This window comes from Procambarus clarkii, chromosome 11 (genome assembly GCF_040958095.1).
Source record: "Procambarus clarkii isolate CNS0578487 chromosome 11, FALCON_Pclarkii_2.0, whole genome shotgun sequence".
NCBI lineage: Eukaryota > Metazoa > Arthropoda > Malacostraca > Decapoda > Cambaridae > Procambarus > Procambarus clarkii.
This window is the reverse complement of record NC_091160.1, coordinates 42,596,270-42,619,107: the sequence shown is the minus strand read 5'-3', so window position 1 is coordinate 42,619,107 and position 22,838 is coordinate 42,596,270. Positions and strand designations below refer to the sequence as shown.

Here is a 22,838-nt window from a genome sequence, read left to right as displayed (position 1 = left end):
CTCGCAGTCGAGGAAGGGCGCCATGTGAACTGGGAGATGCCTCGACCATGCCGACGCGAAGAGGTCCACCTCCGGGAGTCTGTACGGCCAGCAGAGCCAACTGAATGAGTTGGCGTCGACCATTCATTTAATGGACAGGGGAATGACCCGCAACAGCCTATCCACCAGGACGTTGGACACCCTTAAACGTAAACGACCAGGAGAGCCAAACTCCAAGAACTTGACAGACGAGTCACCCAAAGCGACCAGCCCCAAAGAGCTAAGGACCGCATCGAACCCCCAGGTTCAGGCAATGAACCACCAGGGAACACTCCGAATGGAGTCGGATTGTCGATTTGCAAGTAATCCAAATCCTCCAAAGCAACATCCACACTGCAGCAAGCTCCTGCACCATGCTGTGTGCCCGACGGAATGACGGACCTTACTGACCCTGGTTGGCCTGGTGAGCACTGGTCACAAAACCACAGCCAAGAGACAACGAGTCCTTGAACACATCGATCGAGGGGCTCGGGTAGGTGCCAAGGCTCTGAATCCCGAAAAACACAAAGAGGAAGCCGGCGAATGAAGCAGACACCCGGAGACCGAACCCAGCGATCACGAGAGAAGCGGAAGGGAGGTCCCCAAAGGAACCATTACAGCCAACGAAGCCCCACCCGACCCAGCGGGTAGACCATCATAGCAAAGTGCAGGCTACCGCACAAACCCTCAAGCAACCGCAGCGTGACCTGGGAGCCCCTCAAAAATAGACGAAGGCAGGAACGCAACTGAACCAGAGCTAACGGAGGGAGAGACAAGGAAGCGGTCCAAGTGTCCCACACAAGACCCAGCCTAGAACGAACCTGAAAGGGAGCCAGATGGCCCTTCCGCTAGTTCACCAGGAATCCGAACCCGGTGAGCTGGGAAAGAACCAAATCCTGGTGAGCAGACACGCGGATTGACTGGGGAACCCACACCAGCCAGTCACTGAGGTAGGCCAGAACCCCGAACACCTAACAGATGCAAGCAGGCCACCACAACCTGAGTAAGGCATGTGAAAATGCGAGGAGCCAGATTCAAACGGAATGGAAGGCAACGAAAGTGGTAACTCTGACAGCCCCCACAACAAAACCGAGCCATTCCCTGAACCTTGGATGAATCGGTAGGTGCCAATACGCATCCTTGAGGTTCAGGGACACCATCCAAGCGTCCAGTTCCAACACAAGCCGGACCTGGGATAGAGTAGTCATCCGAAAAAAGGGGCAGGAAACCCACGGGTTCAGACGGAACATGTCCAGAATGAACCGGAGGTACGAGCAGTCCCGATTCGGGACAGGAAACAGGCGGGAAACCCACCTGAGGGACGAGGTCGTTTCAACCATGCCCAAGCGAACCCATTCAGAGATGACCTGACAGAACGCAGAAGAGGCCAGCCCCGAACCCCCTGAAGGAGGAGGGGCCACCCAACGCCACCACAGGCCACACGAAACAACCCGAAACACCCACAAATTGTGGGACCAAGTGCGAGTAAACAGGGCGAGCCTCCCCCGCAATGCCCTGTCAATGGGACGAACCACAAAAGAGCTGGCGCACCTTACAAGCAGCTAAGCGATGCACAGGGCGATCACCACGCCAAACAAAAACAGACAGCACCGTTGACTGTACAGGTGCCAAATCTGGCACCATTGGCCTACCACAACGAAGAAGGACCCCGAGCTCCCCCACCCCCACCCCTGGAGGACTAACGGAGGACTAGTAAGTCCGACATAGGATGGCAACTAGCCGAAGCTGCCTGCAGACACTGCACAACCACAGACTCAGTAAACAGCAATGGACAAAAGGGCGAAGAAGCCCAAGAGCCAGGGGCCCATGCAGATTTTAAGAAAGAATCACAAGCACCGCCTGCCGACACGCAAGTCGAGGAGCAAAAAAACGCGAAACCACGTTCCACTGGAGCGGCACGAACAGCTTCAACAATGTAGACGATGCATGCACTGCCGAGGGCAATGTACCAAACCCAGGGGCGGCCCCAAGCGCCTTTACATTCACCTCAAGCCAGTCCGAGGACAGTTCGAGGAGGGAGAAGAAATGCAGGGCCGAAGCCAACAGGCCATGTGTGCAAATCCTCAGTGACCAATACAGCCGAAAGGGAAGGAACCTGCACATGAAGCTGCATCACACCAACATCCCACAGAAGGGCAGGGGCGAACAAGCATGCATTGAGATGCTCAAATTCGCCACCTGGGAAAACCTGCAACACTGTGAGCCACCCTCCACTCAAGCTTGCAGGAGCGACAGAATGTATGCCAAGTCACCAACGAGAAGAGAGGACAGTCTGCTAACCAGGACAACTCTGGAACTTCATAAGGACAGTAAGGACACAAAAATCCATACACGAAGGAACGCTAATCCATTACTTAAGCATAAACCAGGTCATGCAAGAGGTAAGCTGCAAGGGCTTTCCGCACCACATGGGACGGGATGTGGGAAGCCAAAAATCTTCAGAAGGACGGGACCGAAGAAACCACGGGATCACGGAACCAAACCCGAGGAAGGGTAGACGCTTAATCCAATTCGCACGAGGAGGGAGCAAAAGAGAACCTGTCTCCTTGTAACACCAAGCCCCGTTCTGAGGGTACAAAAACCCAGGCGGGGTTCAACGGGGCCCAAGGCCCCCCAAGTTAACCCCTCCCACGCCCCGGGAACCTCACCTCGAGGACCCGGGGCCGAGCCGTTCTCCAAACCCCCGACCTCTAAAGAAAAGGCAGTAGCAGCCAAAAAAGCAGGAACGAAGGGTGACCACTGGTCAGACCCAGAAGCTCCAGCTGGAGGACCAGGCTCGAATGCCTCCGCCACCACCCTGGAAGGGGATTCCCCTCGAGACCACCCGAGTCTCAACACCAAGGAAACCCAGCCCCTACTTTGAAACCCTCAGACATCTTGAAGCCAGAAGCAAGGGGAGAGGATCTGGATGAACAACTGTAAGGGAAAGTACAAGGAGGGGCGGATGGAACCAAAGTCGAAGCGACTCCCACCCCCCCCCCCCCAAAGTCCAGGTCCCTATAACCAAACCGGGGCAGTCTCAGGGGCTCCGGGTAAGCAACCACCCCATCACGTTGCAGCAACCTAAACCTAGCATGCAACACCTCAGGTGCCCGTACCCTCATATCATAATCAGTAGTTTGGGTGAACTGGAGCACGTACAAACAACAAATGTCACATGACTCTGCGTCAAAAGAATCACCAACCCTACAGGCAGCATGGCGGAGGCACAAGCGGTGAATGTTACACCGAGACAAGGGGACAGAGCAACCGTCAATCTCGCACGAAGCGAGAGGGAACTCAGGGGTCACATCCATTGGACCAAGGAACCCCCGCGGGGTTTCCCAGTGCCCTTAACTTTGATAACATGCTAAGGGAAGCCCAGGTAGGGTACAGCTAACCGGTGCCCCAAAACTACCAAGCAAACTGCTAAAAGCTGCACCCCCCTGGACGTGAACACTCGCAGGACCAAGCGAAGGACCATCAATAACAATAGGGTAAGACCAACCAAAAGGCAGACCCTCCACCAGGCAGCGAAAACAAAAAGAAAATGAAAACCCCACAAGAGGACAACGTGCTCAGGCAGAACAGAGCCGGCCACTATGAGAGGTGATAAGCTGCACCGTACCCTGCACCCCAACCAGTGATGAAAACTACCCCCTACCTAGAGGCAAACAGGGGTAAACAAAACCCCAGCTGACTCCAAGGGCAGTCTATCACCGAGCAGTAAAAGACACAGCAGAGGTAGACCCCAAGGTGACTTGTGGAAGGTGGCCCCAAGCCCCAACGGCAATACTTACAGAGCACCTAGGGAAGGAAACCATAGGTGCATGCAGCCCGAGTACTTGAAGAATAATACTCATGGCTCGCACACCGATGGTAGAGACAGTACCACACCACAAGGCACAGAAACCGAGACAAAATCTGGAGCCAGAGGCACATGATCTTGCCAGTATCACATCAGCCAAGAACTGGGGGGTGTGAATCGCAGACACAAGGGTCTGGTGCTCCCCATTCCAGGGAGTGCATGACTCCAGGGGGAGTCATGCTAGTTTGCTAGTTTTCATTTGGGGGAGTTCTGTCCTCTCGTTCGGCTCTCGGTAGCAATATTTTCACCTAAATAGGGATTTGTTTTGGGCGCCTACCTTTCTGAGTGCCAGACCCGGTCGATGGTAGACAATGCTTCCAATTACACAGGGGTTTCTATAGGCCATTGCTCCTTGTGCCTCTCTGAGGGGGCCAGATTTTGGCTCGTGGTCCCCGGTAGGCAGGAATTCCGTGCACATTGACTGATACCAGAAAGCTAACATATCCATATCAGCCTAGATAGTTCCGGGAAGCCGACAGGGCTCCCTCCAGAAAAATTAGTATATTCAGCACTGTCATATATAATCTATTATAAAAACACTTTGTATGCATCTATACAAATTCATTTGCAAACATTGACAAAATTTATAGCTATAACTCAAAACTGAGGAAAAAAAAGAACTATATTAACATTTCAGAAGTCTGTGAATGGGACCCTGAGACGCCCAAAAAGTTAATGGTTGAGAACACCCCAATGGCTCACAAGGTTAACTACTGTGATGCACCGAGTTTATTGTGACATTCCTGCCAGTGTGTATAAAATCAGGTGTTCGCATTTTTTTTTTTTTATCTTTGTAAAATGATAAACTCTCTTCCCTGAACTCGTACATGTAAAAAATAAAACTAAAAACTTCCACTTACTTTGGCTGTGGGGACGTGGAGAAGGGGGGCATCATGGGCTGGTCACCCTTGCCTGAGGCTCCCAGAGGCGGTCACGTGGGCTATTCAAGCACCGCGAGTTGCCACAAATATTTTAATTATTTGTTCTATGTATTTCAATGTGGTTTTGTTTGTTTTTTATCATATATGATGCATATTTGTGTCCTTAACAATATGTTAACAGTAGAACGTTCATAATGTTCTATGGAACTGTGATACACGTGTCAGTAATGTGTCCATTGTAAATATTTATTGTCGCAATATTACTTGTTCAAAATTCAGTAAAATTACAATATATACAGTTTCACACACTATTTACACAGTAACACACTGTATTACACACTCAGTACTTCGGAAGCGAGTGATAATCAATGAAGCCGTCTGTGGTACACAGCGTGACTTCGCTCTCGTTGCACCAGGTACAGATAGATTTTCGCTTTCTGTTTTCTCGTTCTGTGTGCTTGCAAATAACAGTCACGTACACCCTTGGCTTTAATACCTGTAGGTGGCATGTAGCCAAACTTGTACAGTGTAAGGTAGTCTTGAAAAGATTATTGGAAAAGATCAATTTGTAAGGTAGTCTTGAAAAGATCGCTTTGTAAGGTCCCACACTGGAAGAGATTCAGCCATTCACAATAAGGTCTGAATTTCACCGACAGAGCGATTTTTTCAACACCGCATTGAACAGGTGCTTGGGAGCCAGAAGCACGTGCACCACCCATGGTTGCTCACTCTGTACTAACCCAGCCAGCAGCCCTAGGACATTCTGGGAATTTTTTCCAAGATGGCAGCCTCTCACTGGAGGTCCCAAGAGTCCATTTCATACACAACCTACCGCGCACGAGTTTTGAACGTGTACGAAATATTCAAAAGATGTTTTCTCAGTTTCCCATCGACCAAGTTTTCTCGGTTGGCGCAGCACAGTGGTTAAAGTGTTAAAACCACTAGACTAAAATTGTAAACCTGAAACATTTTCATACAAGTTGTCTAAAATATTTACCTATGAACCAGTGAATCTTATGCACCAATCCCTTCAAGCTCCTCTCCACTGCCCAAACATTTAAATTAAATGTCAAGGTACTGTACTTCAATGAAGAATTGGTAAACCATAAAATGTCCAACAGTAATATAATTTATGTACTGGGAATAAAAGTGAAGCTCCAAGAGCTTCTTGTGCTCAACATACAGTGTGGCACATCTGGCCAAGTTATCACACACACATTTATAAAAATGTACTGTATTCAGTTTTTCTCCTTGTACAGTACTCCTTACTCACCATGGCTTCAGAACTATTAAACCACCTGTTTATGTTATGGACTCTGCCTCTTAGCTATCAGTTGGGGGCACTTTGTAATCAATGTCAGTCTTGTGGCTCCTGACCCTTCTCAACAGTACAAGTCAGTAGCTCACCTTGTAGCCAACTGTTTTGCGGTAATAGTAGATCTCCTTATCTAGCAGCTCAAATAATCTCGGTGGAAAGAACTGGAAGTCCTGAACCACTGGCTGCTTCGGTGGTCGTGGTGCCTGTACCAAGATATAATCGGTTATAACAACATTTACTCTCATTAATTAATATAACAGTAGCATGCACCAACTAGAGGTGTACAGTGCATTCCTGTAAATATCCCCACCTATTCCTTTTAATCAGTCACTGTTTATCCCTATAAATATCACTGCCCATTTCAGTAAATCTGTCACTGACTATTCCTATAAATATCACTACCTATTCCCTGGAAATCTGTCAGTGCTTATTCCAATAAATGTCACCAAGTGGAGTACCTGCTTGATGGGGTTCTGGGAGTTCTTCTACTCCCCAAGCCCAGCCCGAGGCCAAGGCTTGACTGGCCTTAGGCCAGTCAAGCCTAAAGCCTGGCAACACGTGTACTTTCACTCTTTTACAATAGATACCTGCATGTCCCACAAATGTAGAAAAAACGGTAGATGATGCAATCTAGGTTCCCCTTATAAATATACGCTTTCTTATATATTAAATTTAAAATTCCCATTTAACAAAAATTAAAATGGAAATGTAGTGCACTATATTTTATAAACCCATCAAGTTCAATAAATATGTTTTAGAGAAATACCTTTGGGGCTTTAGGCTCAGACACCCTGAGTGCCTCCCTGAAATAGGCATCCACAGCATAATTGGCCTTCCTCTCTCGTTTCGGGGGTTCGATCCACATGCCAATTATTGCCTTTTGCTTATTTCTGAGAGCAAAAAGTGTCATTAGAATAAGGAGTAATATGGAACATTTGGTAATTCTTCAATAACTTTAAATACAACTAGGAAAGGCATTGAAATATCCATACATATTATAAATTATTTTCCCCCTACTGTATTGCACACATATTCAATGAAAGTGACTGGAAGCAGTCATGACTTTTTGTGGTAATTGTGGCATAGATAGAAAAGAAAAAAGAATCGATAGAAAACGAAAAACGATAGAAAAGAAAAACATAGAAGAAAAGAATCACGGAACAACTTGAGAGTCGCACCCTATCTCAAGAACGGCGAAGAAGGTTAGGTAGAGAAATAGAAACAATTGAACTCAAGCTACAAGAATCATACAAAACCCAGGAGAGACAAAGAGAGCAAAAGACCATCAGTGAAATAGAGAGAAATCCAAAATATTTTTTCACCTATGCAAAATCAAGATCAAAAACCACATCTAGTATCAGGCCCGAAAGGGAGATGGAACTTTCACCAATGACAACAAAGAAATGAGCGAGTTACTGAGGAAGCAGTACGACTGTTTTCAGCGAGCCACTAAACACACTAAAGACTGATAACCCAAATGAATTTTTCATGGATATGATACCAACATCAAATCATATATCAGACATCACCTTATCCCCACTGGATTTTGAAGAAGCCATAAACAGTATGCCTATGCACTCTGCACCAGGCCCAGATTCTTGGAACTCCATATTCATCAAGAACTGTAAAAAACCACTATCGCAGGCCCTTCACATTCTGTGAAGAAAAAGCCTAGATACTGGCGTTATCCCTGACATACTAAAAACAGCAGAGGTAGCACCACTCCATAAAGGAGGAAATAAGGCAGAGGCAAAAAATTACAGATCAATAGCAGTAACATCGCATATCATAAAAAATTTTGAGAGTGCTAAGAAGTAAGATCACAAAATACATGGAATCACAGCATCTCCATAACCCCGGACAATATGGTTTCAGAACAGGGCGCTCTTGCCTGTCGCAGTTGCTGGACCACTATGATATGGCATTAGATGCTATGGAAGACAAACAAAACGCTGATGTAATTTACACAGATTTCGCAAAAGCTTTTGATAAATGTGACCATGGTGTTATTGCACATAAAATGAGCTCAAAAGGAATTACCGGAAAAATGGGCAGATGGATCTACAATTTTCTGAATAACAGAACCCAATGTGTAATAGTCAACAAAATAAAATCCAGCCTATCAGATGGATCTACAATTTTCTGAATAACAGAACCCAATGTGTAATAGTCAACAAAATAAAATCCAGCCTATCAACCGTGAAGAGCTCAGTCTCCCAGGGTACTGCGCTTGCTCCAGTACTTTTTCTCATCCTCATATCGGACATAGACAAGAACACAACCTATAGCACTGTATCATCCTTTGCAGATGACACTAGGATCTTCATGAGAGTAGGCAACATAGAGGACATGGCAAACCTCCAATCAGATGTAGATTAGGTCTTTCTATGGGCTACAGAAAATAATATGGAGTTTAACGAAGAACAGTTGCAGCTCATGCGCTACAGAAAAAATGAAAATATAAAAACGGAAACCACGTACAAAACTCAGGCAAATCATAACATAGAACGAAAAGGCATTGTAAAGGATCTGGGTGTACTCATGTCGGAAGACCTTACCTTTAACCCTTAAATTGAGCATCGCATCATATGATGCTTTGACCGACTTGCAGTAAATTGCGCATCGCATCTTATGATGCTTTGGAGTACTACGCAAGATTTAAACGGCCCACGGATACACAGGGTTCCCCACACCTTCATCAGGGCTCTTGTAAACAGACGCCATTTAAAAAAAAATCGTGGGCCAAATTCCCGGGTGTTAGGGGCCTCAGTATTGAGTGAGCTACCAAGCCTGATGCACGCAGCAGGAGCTCACAGCACTGCTGTTCAGCTTGTGACCACAGCATCGCCTAAAAATGCCATAATATACTTGTTCATGCTATTATGTAGCGATGATATTATTACAGAAGATCCCTGACTGTGATAAAACTGACCAGGGTTCTGATAATAGCAGGATTGTGGTGATATTTAGCACTGTGCGCCATGGAGGGAGGAGCAATGCTGTGGGAGGACAGGTGGTGGCGGTGTCTTCTGACTGTGTGTGGCCACCTTTTATTGACTGCACTCACAATACCAGCTTAGTGGTTTTCTATGGTGAACACAAATGTAGATACTTATATATAAAGTGTGTATAGAGGGTATAAACAGCAAGAGGAGTAGGTTGGGAGCCGCCATTTTGGTGAGGGGCGGCGGCGGCGTCTGCACGACTTATGTTGTTTACTGGTGACCACGATGGTCTTTGGGCACCATATCAGTTTACTTGTACAAGTATGGTGAATAAAACAGGTAGATATTTATATGTAATGTGTGTATATAGTGTAATAACACCACAAATAGTATTGTCGGAGGAGAAACATTAGTGCGTCTGGCCTTGAGGGCGGCCGCCACCAGCTGATTGTGTGAGAAGCTACGTCTTTGTGCCTTTACTCACCATACAAGCTTAGATGTACAGTTATGGTGAACAAAACATATAAATTCTTATATATAACGTCTGTATATAAAAGCAAAAACAGTATGGTGGCAAATCAGGTGAGGTGAGGTGAGGTGAGGTGAGGTGAGGTGAGGGAGGGAGGGAGTGGCAGCCAGTGGCGGGCTGCCACTGCCACTGCCACTCAGCATACCAACTTAGTGGTTTATTATGGTGAACACGAATGTAGATACTTATATATAGCGTCTGTATATAGCAAATAAAAGCAAAAACAGTATTGTGGGAGGAGAATGTGGGTGAGTCAGGTGACTTGAGGGAGGAAGTAGCAGCCAGTGGCAGGTTGCCACTGGCACTTCCACTCACCATGAAAACTTAGTGGTTTGTTATGGTGAACAAAACATGCAGATACTTATATATAATCTGTGTATATAGTGTAATAACCGACAAAGTATTTGTTCACTGTTTGATGAACATAATTGAATCAACAATATGGACACCATATTTTTGAGTACAGCGATGATTCACTCATTTTATTATATAAATATATCACATTACACACTATTGAATAATATTACAGCAAAAAAACTACGAAAAATCAATCAGACACATTGAAATAATTAGGTAATTATCTCTTTGTGGCAACTCTGGCCTGACAGCTGGCGATCAACAGACCGCCTGGGACGCACGCTGAGTCAGCGCCTGTTTTTTGCCAGAATTCCTCACCCTATAGCGGGCAATATATGCCACTTACGATTTTTTTTATTTTTACCATGATCAGTGAACACAAATGGTTAGGAAGAATTTTTTTTTTTTTTTTTTTTTTTGTATGCACCTGTGGGTGTCAAATGGTATATAGCCATGCTCCATTTAAGGGTTAAAGAACACAAAGTAACTGTCACAACTGCAAGAAAATGACAGGTTGAATAACAAGAACTTTTCACACTAGAGATGCTGTACCAATGATGATACTTTAAAAAACGCTTGTGCTCTCTAGAGTGGAGTATTGCTGCACAATGACAGCCCCTTTCAAAGTTGGAGAAATTGCAGACCTGGAGAGCATGCAGAGATCCTTTACTGCTAGAATCCACTCAGTAAAACATCTAAACTACTGGGACCGACTAAAGAGCCTAAATCTGTACTCCCTTGAGCACAGGCAGGAGAGATACATAATAATCTATACGTGGAAAATAATTGAGGGGCTGGTCCCAAACCTGCACACAGAAATAACATCACATGAGACCAGAAGACATGGCAGGATGTGCAGAATACCCCCATTGAAAAGCAGAGGTGCAACAGGTACTCAGAGAGAACTATCAACATCAGAGGCCCGAGTCTGTTCAACACGCTTCCACTACACATAAGGGGCATAACTGGCAGACCCCTCATAGTGTTCAAGAGAGAACTGGATAAGCACCTCCAAAGGATACCTGATCAACCAGGCTGTGACTCATACGTCAGGCTGCGAGCAGCCGCGTCCAACAGCCTGGTTGATCAGTCCAGCAACTAGGAGGACTGGTCGACGACCGGGCCGCGGGGACGCTAAGCCCCGGAAGCACCTCAAGGTCAAGGTAAGGTAGATACAAAGCTGGAGATTGAGGCATTTGTGAACTTTTGTGGTAATTGTGGTGTAGTGTTACCTCTAAGAGCCATTAATCTATCGTTACCTTAACTCTAAATATCTTAAATACTATGATGGAAAAGGTTGAATATCGTGTCAACACATATATCTCAGAGATAGAGACAAAGTGAGAAACACACAATCACAGTTAAATACAGTAGTTAAAGCAAAATGGGTTAAACACCTAGAGTTTGTGGTGAGTCAGGATACGAACTCAGAACAAAGCACTCGCGAAACGCTAGGCGAGTGTCTTACCAACTACACCATGGGTACTTGTGTTACTCCTGGTTCCCACACCACCAACACTGAACAACAACACTGCTCAAAAGGATGGAGCCAGAGTCGATCAACCACCACCAGACAACAGCCTGTGAACTGAAGTTGGGTTGCTGGTGGGCGAGGTCTGGGATCCCCCCCCCCCCCTTCCCCCTCCCAGGGAGGGGGAGTTATGCAGTCATCACAACAGCGCAGCGGCTGTGGTGACGTTATGCTTGTTTACTTGTTTTCGATTGGGGAGTTCTGCTTGCTCATTCGGCTTTTGGTTTGCAATTTTTAACCAGCTGTAGTTTGTTTTGGCATTCCTACCTTTCTGGGTGCCTGACCTGGTAGATGACAGACTGCTTCCAATTACATGGGGGTGTCTATAGGCCATTGCTCCTTGTGGCCCCTCTTGAGGGGGAGCCAGGTTGTGGTAATGGTCCCCAGTAGGCAGGGGAGAGCACCTCCCCTTTTGGGGATAGGAGAGCTGCTAATGAGCAGCGCGCAAGTTGGATGAAGATTTGCTTTTTTGTTATATGTTTGGGGGGGAGTTCTTTGACTCTGGACGTAGGTTGCAATTTCCATCAGTAGATGGTGAATATTAGGTAGCCTACCTTTCTGGGTGCTTTCCCCAGTCAATGGCAGGCATGACATACTCTAAATGTAGAGCGCTCATATTGCCACTGCTCCCTGTGCCTCTCTGAGGCGGCCAGGTTCTAGCTCGTGGTCCCCGGTAGGTACAAGAACTCCAGTAACTGATGACCCAAATTAATATAGCACATATCGGTCTGGATAGCTTCAGGGAGCCAGCGGGTCTCCCCAAATAAAAGTTAAGCAAGAAGATGAGGCAGGTCAAAACCGTCAGTAGTTTCAAAGCGTTATACTACAGTACTGGGAAAATGGGACACCACGAGCGTAGCTCTCATTCTGCAACTACACTTAGGTAATTACAGTAATTAGAAGGTACAACCTTTATACTTGGCCATATACAGTATTGCTGCCGCACCCCACTAACAGCCATAAATGCTTTTGTGCATGTGCTTTTACACCACTTACACTCTTTGATACACAGAATTATTGTGCAATGAAAATCTAAAATTATCTAATACAGGACTAGAAATCCCTAATATTTTCTAACTATTTATTACACCATGGTTTTACAATAAAACATTTTATATTCATTTTAAACATTTTTTCATGTAATATATTATGTCACGTGAATCACCTGCATAGCAGTGGAACTGCCTTTTCCCTTCACCTTCAATGCCTCTCCACTGTAAGTATACATCTACACCAGCCCAGATGAGTCATCAGCCCTGCCACCTCTCCATACCCCCAAGGGCCTGGCACGGCCTGGCACGGCCTGGTATGCCTCGGAGGCAAGCTGGGCGCCTCTGCTAACGGGTAGTTTGCCCCCACAAACAAGCAGTTAGCCGCCTTCAACTGGCAGTGGTGCAGCTCAACACAAAGGCACCGCCAGCCACAACGACCAGTTTGCTAGATGACCAGATGTCCACCTCGCATTGACACTGGATGAGTCATCACTGCCGGACTATATAAAGGGCGCTGCCTCCCTGGAGAGCCAGTCTCTTCCTTAGTGCTCTAGGATCACCTATGTCTCTCTCACCCGTCGTCCGCCTCCAGCCAATGTCGTGTGACTGATGCCATGGTGGTATGGTAGCTGTCTTCAGTACACCAGTATATATATTTATGATTTGTATTCATTGTTTATAGTTTATTTTTGTATTAATGTCCTATTAACTTGTTCACTTTTGCATTACATGATAGCCAAGTATTTTCAGGGGCATTTATGTTCATTAATATTTCAGTAAATTGTTTAATTATTTATTTGATGATTTTCATTTGTTTCCACCTGCGACTTACACACTGCAGGGCCAATAGCAGCATTTTTGTTTATTATGTGAGGGAGAGCCATACCATCTGGGTTCAGTATAGCTGCGATACCACAACCCGTCACAATTAGCTTTGCGTTCCAAAATTGCTGGAGTTTTTTCTAGTTGCTTATTTGACCTCCAGAGCCACCTATTGCTGCTACAATGTGGTAAAACTTAATATTGCACAACCTGTGATCAATGACCTTAAAATCAAATACATAATACTGCATGTTCCACAATAATATGCATGTGAAATGTAACTAAATATAAATCTAAGACCTTTATATATAAAGATCATAATCTTTCTTATCTTTCCACTAGCTCAAGACCCAGCTCTCAATTTAGTTTACATAACTTACCGTACACTATTTCATTTATAAAATTATTGAAAATAAGTACTGTATTCTCAAAATTTATTCCTAAATTATTTAAATATATTTCAACATTCAATCTAATGTAAACATACCTGTAGTCTTCTCCCTCAAACTGGTAGACTGAGTTAGTGGGGACATCAAGGGTGAATTGACGAAGAGATGACTCGCCAAGAGCCTCAAGTTTCTTATTCAACTCCTCAGTCTGGAAGTATACAAGTACCAGTACTGAACAATTGCACCACTTGGTTATAAACTATAATTTCCCTCTTACAATATAAATATATATAAATAAAAATTATAATAATACAGTATATTAATTTGAATTAAAAAATTGGCGTTGACTGTAATGAAATGTCATTTTCTAGGCGAGCCCCGGAGGCCCACTGGAGCTATCGGGCTAATGTGTGATATATTAGACCGGGGCATTAGTCTATGGAGTTAAGCCTACAGGGGACCACGAGCCAGAATCTGGCCCCCCTCAGAGAGGTTGCAGGGAGCAATGGCCCTGGAAAACTCCCCCTGGGGGTTGGGGGTTTGTATCGTGTATTGTGCACGATACACGATTTTGTATTGTGTTTGTATCTTGTATCGTGCGGCGCTGGCGGAGCTGGCGCCGCACGATACAAGACGGCAGTATTAGGCATCAAATGACTGTCCTGAAAAAGCTGAGACAACCTACAAAGAGAGAAAATGCCAGAAAGAACGCCAGGAAACTTCATACTGTCGCCGAGACAAAACTCTCGGGTGGGACACCAACGAAGCCACCTGATCACCATACAAATGGTGATAAACCCAAGTCAAAAAGACCAGATGTGAGGAGCAGAGGAGAAGACCGAACCAGCCATGTACCAGACTGGTCTGACCCGATGGAAGAGGCAGAGCACGAGAAACATAGTTCGTACACCGAGCAAGCAGTGCCTGGAACCAAGGCTGGGTCAACCACCAAGGGGCCACAAGGACTACTCTCCCTTGGTAGGACTCTGAACCAGAACCCGAAGCAACAACTGGACCTGGGAGAAGAGGTACAGGTAACCCCCATTGTGACCAGTCCTGCCAAAAGGCGTCCACCGTGACAGCCTCGCAATCGGGGAAGGGCACCGCATTGATCGGGAGACGCCGAGACTACGCTGACACAAAGAGGTCCACGTTCAGGAGTCCGTACGTCCGGTAGAGCCAATGGAAGAAGACGGCGTTGACTGTCCATTCTGTAGACAGAGGAATGAACCAAGACAGGCCGTCTACCATGACATTGGACACTCCCCGGATATGAATCACAGACAGCTAAACCCTAAAAAGCCAACAAACGAGCAACTCGAAGCCACGAGACCCAAAGATACAAGGGCCAAAGAGAACCCCCCCCCCCCCTGTTCAGGCAATGAACCACCGGAGAACAGACTGAATGGAGCCGGATGGTCAAACCCCGAGCGACCCAAACCCTCCAAAGCGAGAGCCAAACTGCCGCAAACTTCCACATCGTGCTGCGAGCCTGACAGAAGAATGGACCCCCATTACCCATGACCGGCCTGGTGAGTACTGGTCACAAAGCCCCAGCCGAAAGACGACTCATCCGTGAACACATCGAGCAAGGGGTTTGGGAAGGCACCAAGGCACTGAACCCCAAAAACCCCGAAGGGGGAACCAGAACAAAGCAACAACACCTCCGGAAGGATACACAAGGAAGCGGTCCGAGTCCCAAACAAGATCCAGCCAGGTCCGAACCTGGGACGGAACCAGAAGGGACTTCCAAAATTTCACCAGGAACCCAAATCAGGCGAGGTGGGGAAGAACCAAATCCCTGGCAGGCCGACACGCAGACCGGCTGGAAGCCCAATCCAGCTAGTCGTCGAGGTTGGCCAGAACTCGAACCCCTAGCAGAAGCAAATGGGTCACTATGACCCGGGTCAGACACATGAAAAATCTGAGGAGCCAGATTCAAACCGAATGGAAGGCAACGAAAGCAGTAAGCGTGCTGCCCCATGAGAAACTAGCCAGACCTGGAACCCCGGACGAATCAGGATATGCCAATTTGTGTCCCGGAGGTCCAGAGACACCATTCAAGCATCCAGCTCGAAAAGAAGCCGGACCTGGGACAGAGTGGTCATATGAAAGAAGGGGCAAAGGACAGAATGAACCTCAGGACCACACAGTCCCATTTCAGCACTGGAAACCCACCTGAGGGACGTCGTCTTTTCGACCACGCCCAAGCATACCCACGCCAGGATGACTTGACAAGAGCACAGGAGAAGAGGCCTACCCCGCCAGCCCCAAAGTGCCCGAAGGAGGAGGAGCCACCCAATGCCACTGGAGCCCGGAAGAAACAACCCAAAACACCCACAAATCGTGGGACCAGGCATGGGCAAACAGACCTCCCCCGCATCGCTCTGTCAACAGGGCGAACTGCAAGAGGGCCGACGACCCTTTTGAGAAGCCGACAGACGTGCAGAGTGAACACTCTGCCCACCAGACACCATCAGCTCTGAAGGAGTGGCCGACCCTGAATCAGGCACCAATGGTCCACCACGACAGAAGATATCCTGAACCCCCGGCACGACCCTACCGGGCTTGATCCCAGTCAAAATGAGTCCGACAGGAGACGGCAACTAGACGAACCTGCCTGCAGATACTACAAACAGCAATAGACAAAAGGAAGGATGAAAAGCTAAGAGCCAAGGCCCAAGCAGATTCCAAAGAGTGAGCAAGCACTGCCTGACTTCACACAAGGTGAAAAGCAAAAACAAACACCACTTCCTTTAAAACCTGCGCAAACAACTTCAACAAGGCAACCCATGCTTGAGCCGCCGAAGCAAGCACACCAGACACTGGCCCAGAAGTCAGCGCCTCCACATCCTACTCGAGCCAATCCGAAGACAGCTCAAGCAGGGAAAAGGAATGAAAGACCAAAGCCAAATGCCCAGGGAACGCAAGTATTCAGCCACCAAGGATGCTGAAAGGGTGGGAACCTGCACGTGAAGCTGTACCTGGCTGCCATCTCGAGGAAGAACATGGGCAAACAAGCACGCTTTGAGGCGCTCAAACTCGCCCCCCAGGTAAACCTGAACCACAGTAGCAGTCTCCCACCATTCAAGTGTGTGCTGGTCCAACAGAACGCATGCCATGCTCCCAACGAAAAGAAAGGGCGGTCCGCCAACCAGGAAGACTCCGGCACCTCGTAAGGAACTTGGTATGAAAAAGTGGAACAAATTCAAAAGAAAGAAAGATCCATTATTGAGGCAAAATCCGGGTTTCACAGGAGGTACAAAGCAATAGCCTCCAAAACCTCCTAAGGCGTGATGTAGGAAGCCAAAAACCTCCGGAAAGAGGGAACCAAAGAACCCAAGGGAAACTGGAACCGAACCCGGGGAGGAGCCGAGCCCATACACTATCGCTCTCTTTGGACACCGATCATGTCCATTTTTTTTCTCTTAGAGTCCTAGCCTTGGACAGGACTCGCGTCCACTACAAAAATATTTGTATAAAATTCATTTTTTATCCGATCGACCTCGGGATAGTTTCAAAATAAGCGACTTTAGAATGTGCACAATTTGATACCAAAATGAAAGATGTAACATGAAACTTGATGTCAGAACACTTGAAAGATTATAAATACATTTTTGGGTCTAAATTTTAAGTTTTAAAATATTTGTTAAAATTCTATTTATTGTGCTATTACTATGAGACTAGTTTTAAAATGCGTGCCTTTAGATTGCAAACAATTTGATACCAAAACGAGCGATGTAACACGAAAATTGATGTCAGAACACTGGAAAGATATAAATAATTTTGATGATGAGCGTCCAAAATTAAAATACTGTATGTTAAAATTCCAGTTATTGCTCTATTATTATGAGACTAGTTTTAAAATGCGCGCCTTTATATTGTTAACAATTTGATACCAAAACGAGTGATGTAACATGAAAATTGATGTTATCAAACTGAACGAGTATACACATTAGGTTGTGGTGTGCAAATTGGTGCTCGTTCACGGGTAACTTTAGGCTTTGCTGCAGGGAGTCTCGCCAGGCTTTAGGACATTATATGCATATACAGTACACCTGCAGGGAATTAATTGCGAACATAATACCAAAACGAACGACGTAGCACGAGAATTAAGGTGAGACAATTGAAACGAGTATACACATTTTACTGATTTTGTGCGCTCACGGGTAACTTTTCCGACTTTAGGCTTTGCTGTGGGGAGTCTCGCCAGGCTTTTGGGCATTATATGTATATACATCTGCAGGGAATTTAATTGTGAACACAATGATACCAAAATGAACGACATAGCATGAGAATTAAGGTGAGAAAACTGAAACGAGTATACACATTTAGGCGGCGTCTCACGCTCGCCCGCACCGTCCGCCCCATAACATCAACGTCTGCGACGCTCATGCGCCGCGCACAATAATGTTAAACTCGTACAGGGAGGGAGGATAAGAAAAATCCCACCCCTGCAACAACAAGCCCCGCATCGAGGGTACCAACACCCAAGTGGGTGTTGGTACCCACCCCCACACTGCTGCAATATGCCACAAGGCACAGCATTGTTCAAAGATTGGAGCCAGAGTCAAACGACCACCACTCAACACATCAGCCTCAGAATTGGGATTGGTTTGCCGGCGCAGGGGGTCTGGGGCTCCCCCTTCCCCCTCCCAGGGAGGGGGGGAAGCTGTGCAGAGAGCGGCGCAACAGTGATGGTGACGTCAAGCTTGTTTGCTTGTTTTCAGTTTGGAGAATTCGGCATTCTGTTGCAATTTTTAATCGGCTGTGGTTTGTTTTGGGACGCCTACCTTTCTGGCTGCCTAACCCAGAAGATGGCAGAATGCTTAGAGCCATATGGGAGTTTCTATAGGCCAGGATCTGGCTTGTAGTCCCTGGTATCTCCATCGAACTGAGTGACCCAATGGTCTAATACATAAATATCAGCCTGGTAAGCTCCAGGGAGCCGGAGGGGTTCTCGTCAGAAAATGTACATCTCCCAATTTTTTTAATTTTCAAATTACAGTACTATATTGTAATCTGTTTTAGAAAATAAATTTATTGGTCAAACTGTACTGTCAAGTATAGGAATAACCACCTTCTCTTCTGCTCTGCCAATGATAGCATCAATGTCCTCATCAGTGAATGCATCATACTTCCCTTTGAACACCTCATTGGCCCCATGTCTGATCATGGCCAACATCTCATCTTTAGCCAAAGCACTTGATTTGTTGTCCATCAAGCGACCTGAAAATGCAGAAGTCCAAATTATTATGGATCTTTTCAGGATGGATGAACTTCATTTCACGAGCATGTGTACTCCATTATAAAAAGCCTAAACAAATGTTTTTGCATATTATATATATCCTTGGGCCAGATTCACGAAAGCACTTACGCAAACACTTACGAACCTGTACATCTTTTGTCAATCTTTGGCGGCTCTGTTTCCAATTATTAAACAGTTAATGAGCTCCGAAGCATCAGGAGGCTGTTTATAACAATAACAACAGTTGAATGGGAAGTTTTCATGCTCGTAAACAATTTAATAAATGTAACCAAAGCCGTCAAAGATTGAGGAAAGATGTACACGTTCGTAAGTGCTTGCGTAAGTGCTTTCGTGAATCTGGCCCCTTGTGTATAATAACTACAAAGCAATCATAATTAAGTATTCAATACTGTGTACAGAAATAATGTGAATTAAGTTGAACAAAACTGCTAGACGTAAAACAGTACATCCAGTAAGATGATATTTTAACTTTTTCACACAACTATCCTCTAAAATGTTAACTATATTACTGCAATTAATTACATCAGCTGCTGCAACTCATAATTTCCCTTTCTTACCTTGCTGGATGATCATCTTGTCCAGACGGAGCTTAACCTCGGCACGCTCCACTAATTTCTCTTCCATAGAGTTTTCTTGAATAAACCGAAACACTTTCACTTGTTTCTTCTGTCCAATACGATGTGCTCTATCCATAGCCTGCACGAAAAGTATATATATTTTATTACATTCCGATGTCTTTCTGAATTACATAAATTATGCCAAAACAAACTTAAAATTTAGAGGTAAACAATAATATTCATAGCACATAATTCTGTCCCCCATTGCAATTATTCTGCATCTCTTGGGTATCATGCTGACCTTTATGTACCTCCAAACCTTCTCATTATTCTCACTTGTCATAACACAATGCATATATATTAACAATTAGCACCTTTACTTTACCAAAACATGATTTACAAACACATCACCTTTGTATTGCAGTTACTTATTTCCCCATAGCAATCTTTATTAATTAAATCTCATTTATTTTTTGCTTCTGTTTATAAAAATTAAATTCTACTTTTCATAGCATCTTTGATCAGTCTCTCCTAAATCTAGCATATCGAACTTTCCATGTTCAAAAACCTTTCATCACCACCTTTATCTTCTATTTACAGCCTTACTTCCCTCCTGGGAGCAGCTCATGTAATGCCCATTACAGAAGTTTCTTCACAACACACTGTCAACACACACAAACCTTTCACTCTTCTAAGCTCTCCCTTTCTTTTATATATTGCTTAATTTTTTTAAAATTCCAAGATAATGGTAATCTGTCTCTACCAAATGATCCCACACAGACAAATGAATATATTTAATGTATAGGATACAAACCTGCAAGTCCATCTGTGGGTTCCAATCCGAGTCGAAAAGGATAACAATGTCTGCCGTGGCCAGGTTGATACCTAGACCGCCAGCACGAGTTGATAACATGAACAGGAACTTATCTCTGTTGATATAAAAAGCAAGTATTAATTATAGTACAATAATTGATTTAAAAGTTTGACAAAAATTGGAATAAACCTGTGAGTTCAATATAATCTAAAAACAATACCTGCAAGAATCTTTTAACCATAAAACTTCTTTACACTCACGAATTTGGCATATTATATTCATCAATCTGCCTGTGGCGGTCTTCATGTGAAGTCTGCCCATCAATACGACAGTATGAATATTTGCGCCAGACACAGTAATCTTCCAAGATGTCTAACATGCGAGTCATCTGAGAAAAAAGCAAGACGCGCGAACCCATGTCTCGAAGCTTGGGAAGCAGCTTATCAAGCACTATCATTTTGCCAGCATTTTCCACCTGTCAAGACAAGAACACAACTGTATTCCCATTTTACTGGGAAATGAAGTACACACAATCCCCCAACTTATGAGTGGAACATGTTCCGAAAAAGGTATTCGTAAGTTGGGACTAAATTTCCTATACGTCCAATGCTATAAATGGAATGCATTCCTCTAACTATAAAAAATCTACATATAAAACTCAAATTTTTTAGACATTTAAGATAACGTTTTGTTAACCTTAAATAACTGAATTGTCCTGCTTGTCTAATTTGATGCTTCTTGAAGGAAAAAAGAGTAACTGCTAAAGGAAGAGGTAGTAAAAGTGATGATGCATGGGAACTGATTAACCCCTAACACTTTTTACATCTTCCTATCAGTCATTAACCTCTGTGATGCGCCGAGTTTATTGTGACATCCCCCTGTGGCGCACAAAATCAAGTGTTCGCCAAAAAATTGTTGATCTTTTGTAAAATGATAAATTCCCTTCTCTGAACACATACATGTAAAAAAACTAAAAAATTCCACTTACTTTAGTTGTGGGGACATGGAGAAGGGGGAATCATGGGCTGGTCACCCTTGCCTGAGGCTCCCAGAGGCGGTCACGTGGGCCATTCAAGCACCGCGAGTTGCCACAAATATATTTTCAATTATTTGTTCTATGTATTTCCAATGCGGTTTTATTAGTTTTTTATCGAATATGATGCATATTTGTGTCCTTTACAATATGTATACAATAGAACGTTCATAATGTTCCACGGAACTGCGATACATGTGTCAGTAATACGTCCACAATAAATGTTTATTGTCGCAATATTACTTGCTCAAAATTTACAAAAATTACAACATGTACAGTTTCACACACTACACAGTAACACACTGTATTACACCTAGGATATTCTGGGAATTTTTTCCAAGATGGCTGCCTCTTACTGGAGGTCTCAAGAGTTCATTTCATACACAATCTACCGCTCACGCATTTTGAATGACTACGAAATATTAAAAAAGGTGTTTTCTTAGTTGCCGCAGTTTCCCACCGACCGAGTTTTCTCAGTTGGCGCAGCACAGTGGTTTATCGAGGAACTTTTCCTCAATAAATTCCTAGACACTGAGAGACATTAAACACATTCCCTTACACCTGAGACCTTTTAACTAAGCAGTCAATAGGTGCCAAGGAATTACCAGGACAGCTGTTTTGGACTGCATCATGTGGAAGGTCAGTCATTGGCCAAAGACCTCAAGAATTCCAACAGGCTTTCTGTTCCCAACAATGGGCAACAATGCAATAAATATTTATTGCCTCATGGCTCCTACTGACTCTCTCAAACATTTATATTAGCAAGGCTACAAAGTGATAAATGTTATTTAATATTATCAAGAACTATACAATAATAAGTAATTGTCAAATTCATAACTTGTCCATTTTCAAACTACTAAGCCTTGGAAGGAGAGGGAGAAGTTTGCTGTGGACAAAAAAGAATGACTATTTACCAGGTGAAAGTCTGTTGTGAACGGTGGGCCCGGCTCTGCTCCATCAAAGAGATATGGGTGATTACAACACTTACGCAGCTGCATTAGAATGTTCTGCAGACGCATCTTCTCTGTGCGACCTGCACCATTTACAACGTCGATGTCTTTCATCAAGATCTTCATGTACCTTTAAAAATAAAATGTAATTTATATTTTTGGGAAACTAAAATTAGTTATGGGTGAATTTAAATTCACCCTTAACTAGTAAATTAATGAATGAGAATCATTCATTCTCTAATGAAGGGAATGAGATTTTTTAAATTAAAGCACACAATTAGAGATGTCTGCCTTCAGGTGATTCCAGAAATTAGAGTCCCTGCGCCCCAGTCTATAACCTCACCTCTTGGTTTACCATCTGATCGACCAGACTGTTGGTCACTGCTTATCGCATATCACAGCCCGTCCTCCAAACAAAGATCCAAAAGTGATTCCATGCACCCGCCAAACCCCCTGTTTATGAATGAAAAGCGGTTTACACACGACTCACAACTGCTGATGTTCGAACATATCCGGAACAAGTGTTTCACTGACGAATTTTGTTCGAATCACAACGCTATAAATG

General features: G+C 44.8%; 1 protein-coding gene across 2 annotated transcripts in view; it reads right to left on the bottom strand.

Annotated features, from left to right (window-relative positions):
- Window positions 1-22,838, bottom strand: part of LOC123758455 (chromatin-remodeling complex ATPase chain Iswi) — an 89,651-nt gene that overhangs the window by 10,419 nt on the left and 56,394 nt on the right. For both annotated transcript variants that reach the window (XM_045742889.2, XM_045742890.2), the window contains 8 exons: window positions 22,238-22,403; window positions 20,551-20,765; window positions 20,291-20,405; window positions 19,477-19,615; window positions 18,731-18,879; window positions 13,749-13,858; window positions 6,852-6,975; window positions 6,175-6,288 (listed from right to left, as the gene is read on the bottom strand). In XM_045742889.2, the coding sequence (XP_045598845.1) occupies window positions 6,175-6,288; window positions 6,852-6,975; window positions 13,749-13,858; window positions 18,731-18,879; window positions 19,477-19,615; window positions 20,291-20,405; window positions 20,551-20,765; window positions 22,238-22,403 (1,132 nt within the window). The remainder of the gene's footprint in view (window positions 1-6,174; window positions 6,289-6,851; window positions 6,976-13,748; window positions 13,859-18,730; window positions 18,880-19,476; window positions 19,616-20,290; window positions 20,406-20,550; window positions 20,766-22,237; window positions 22,404-22,838) is intronic.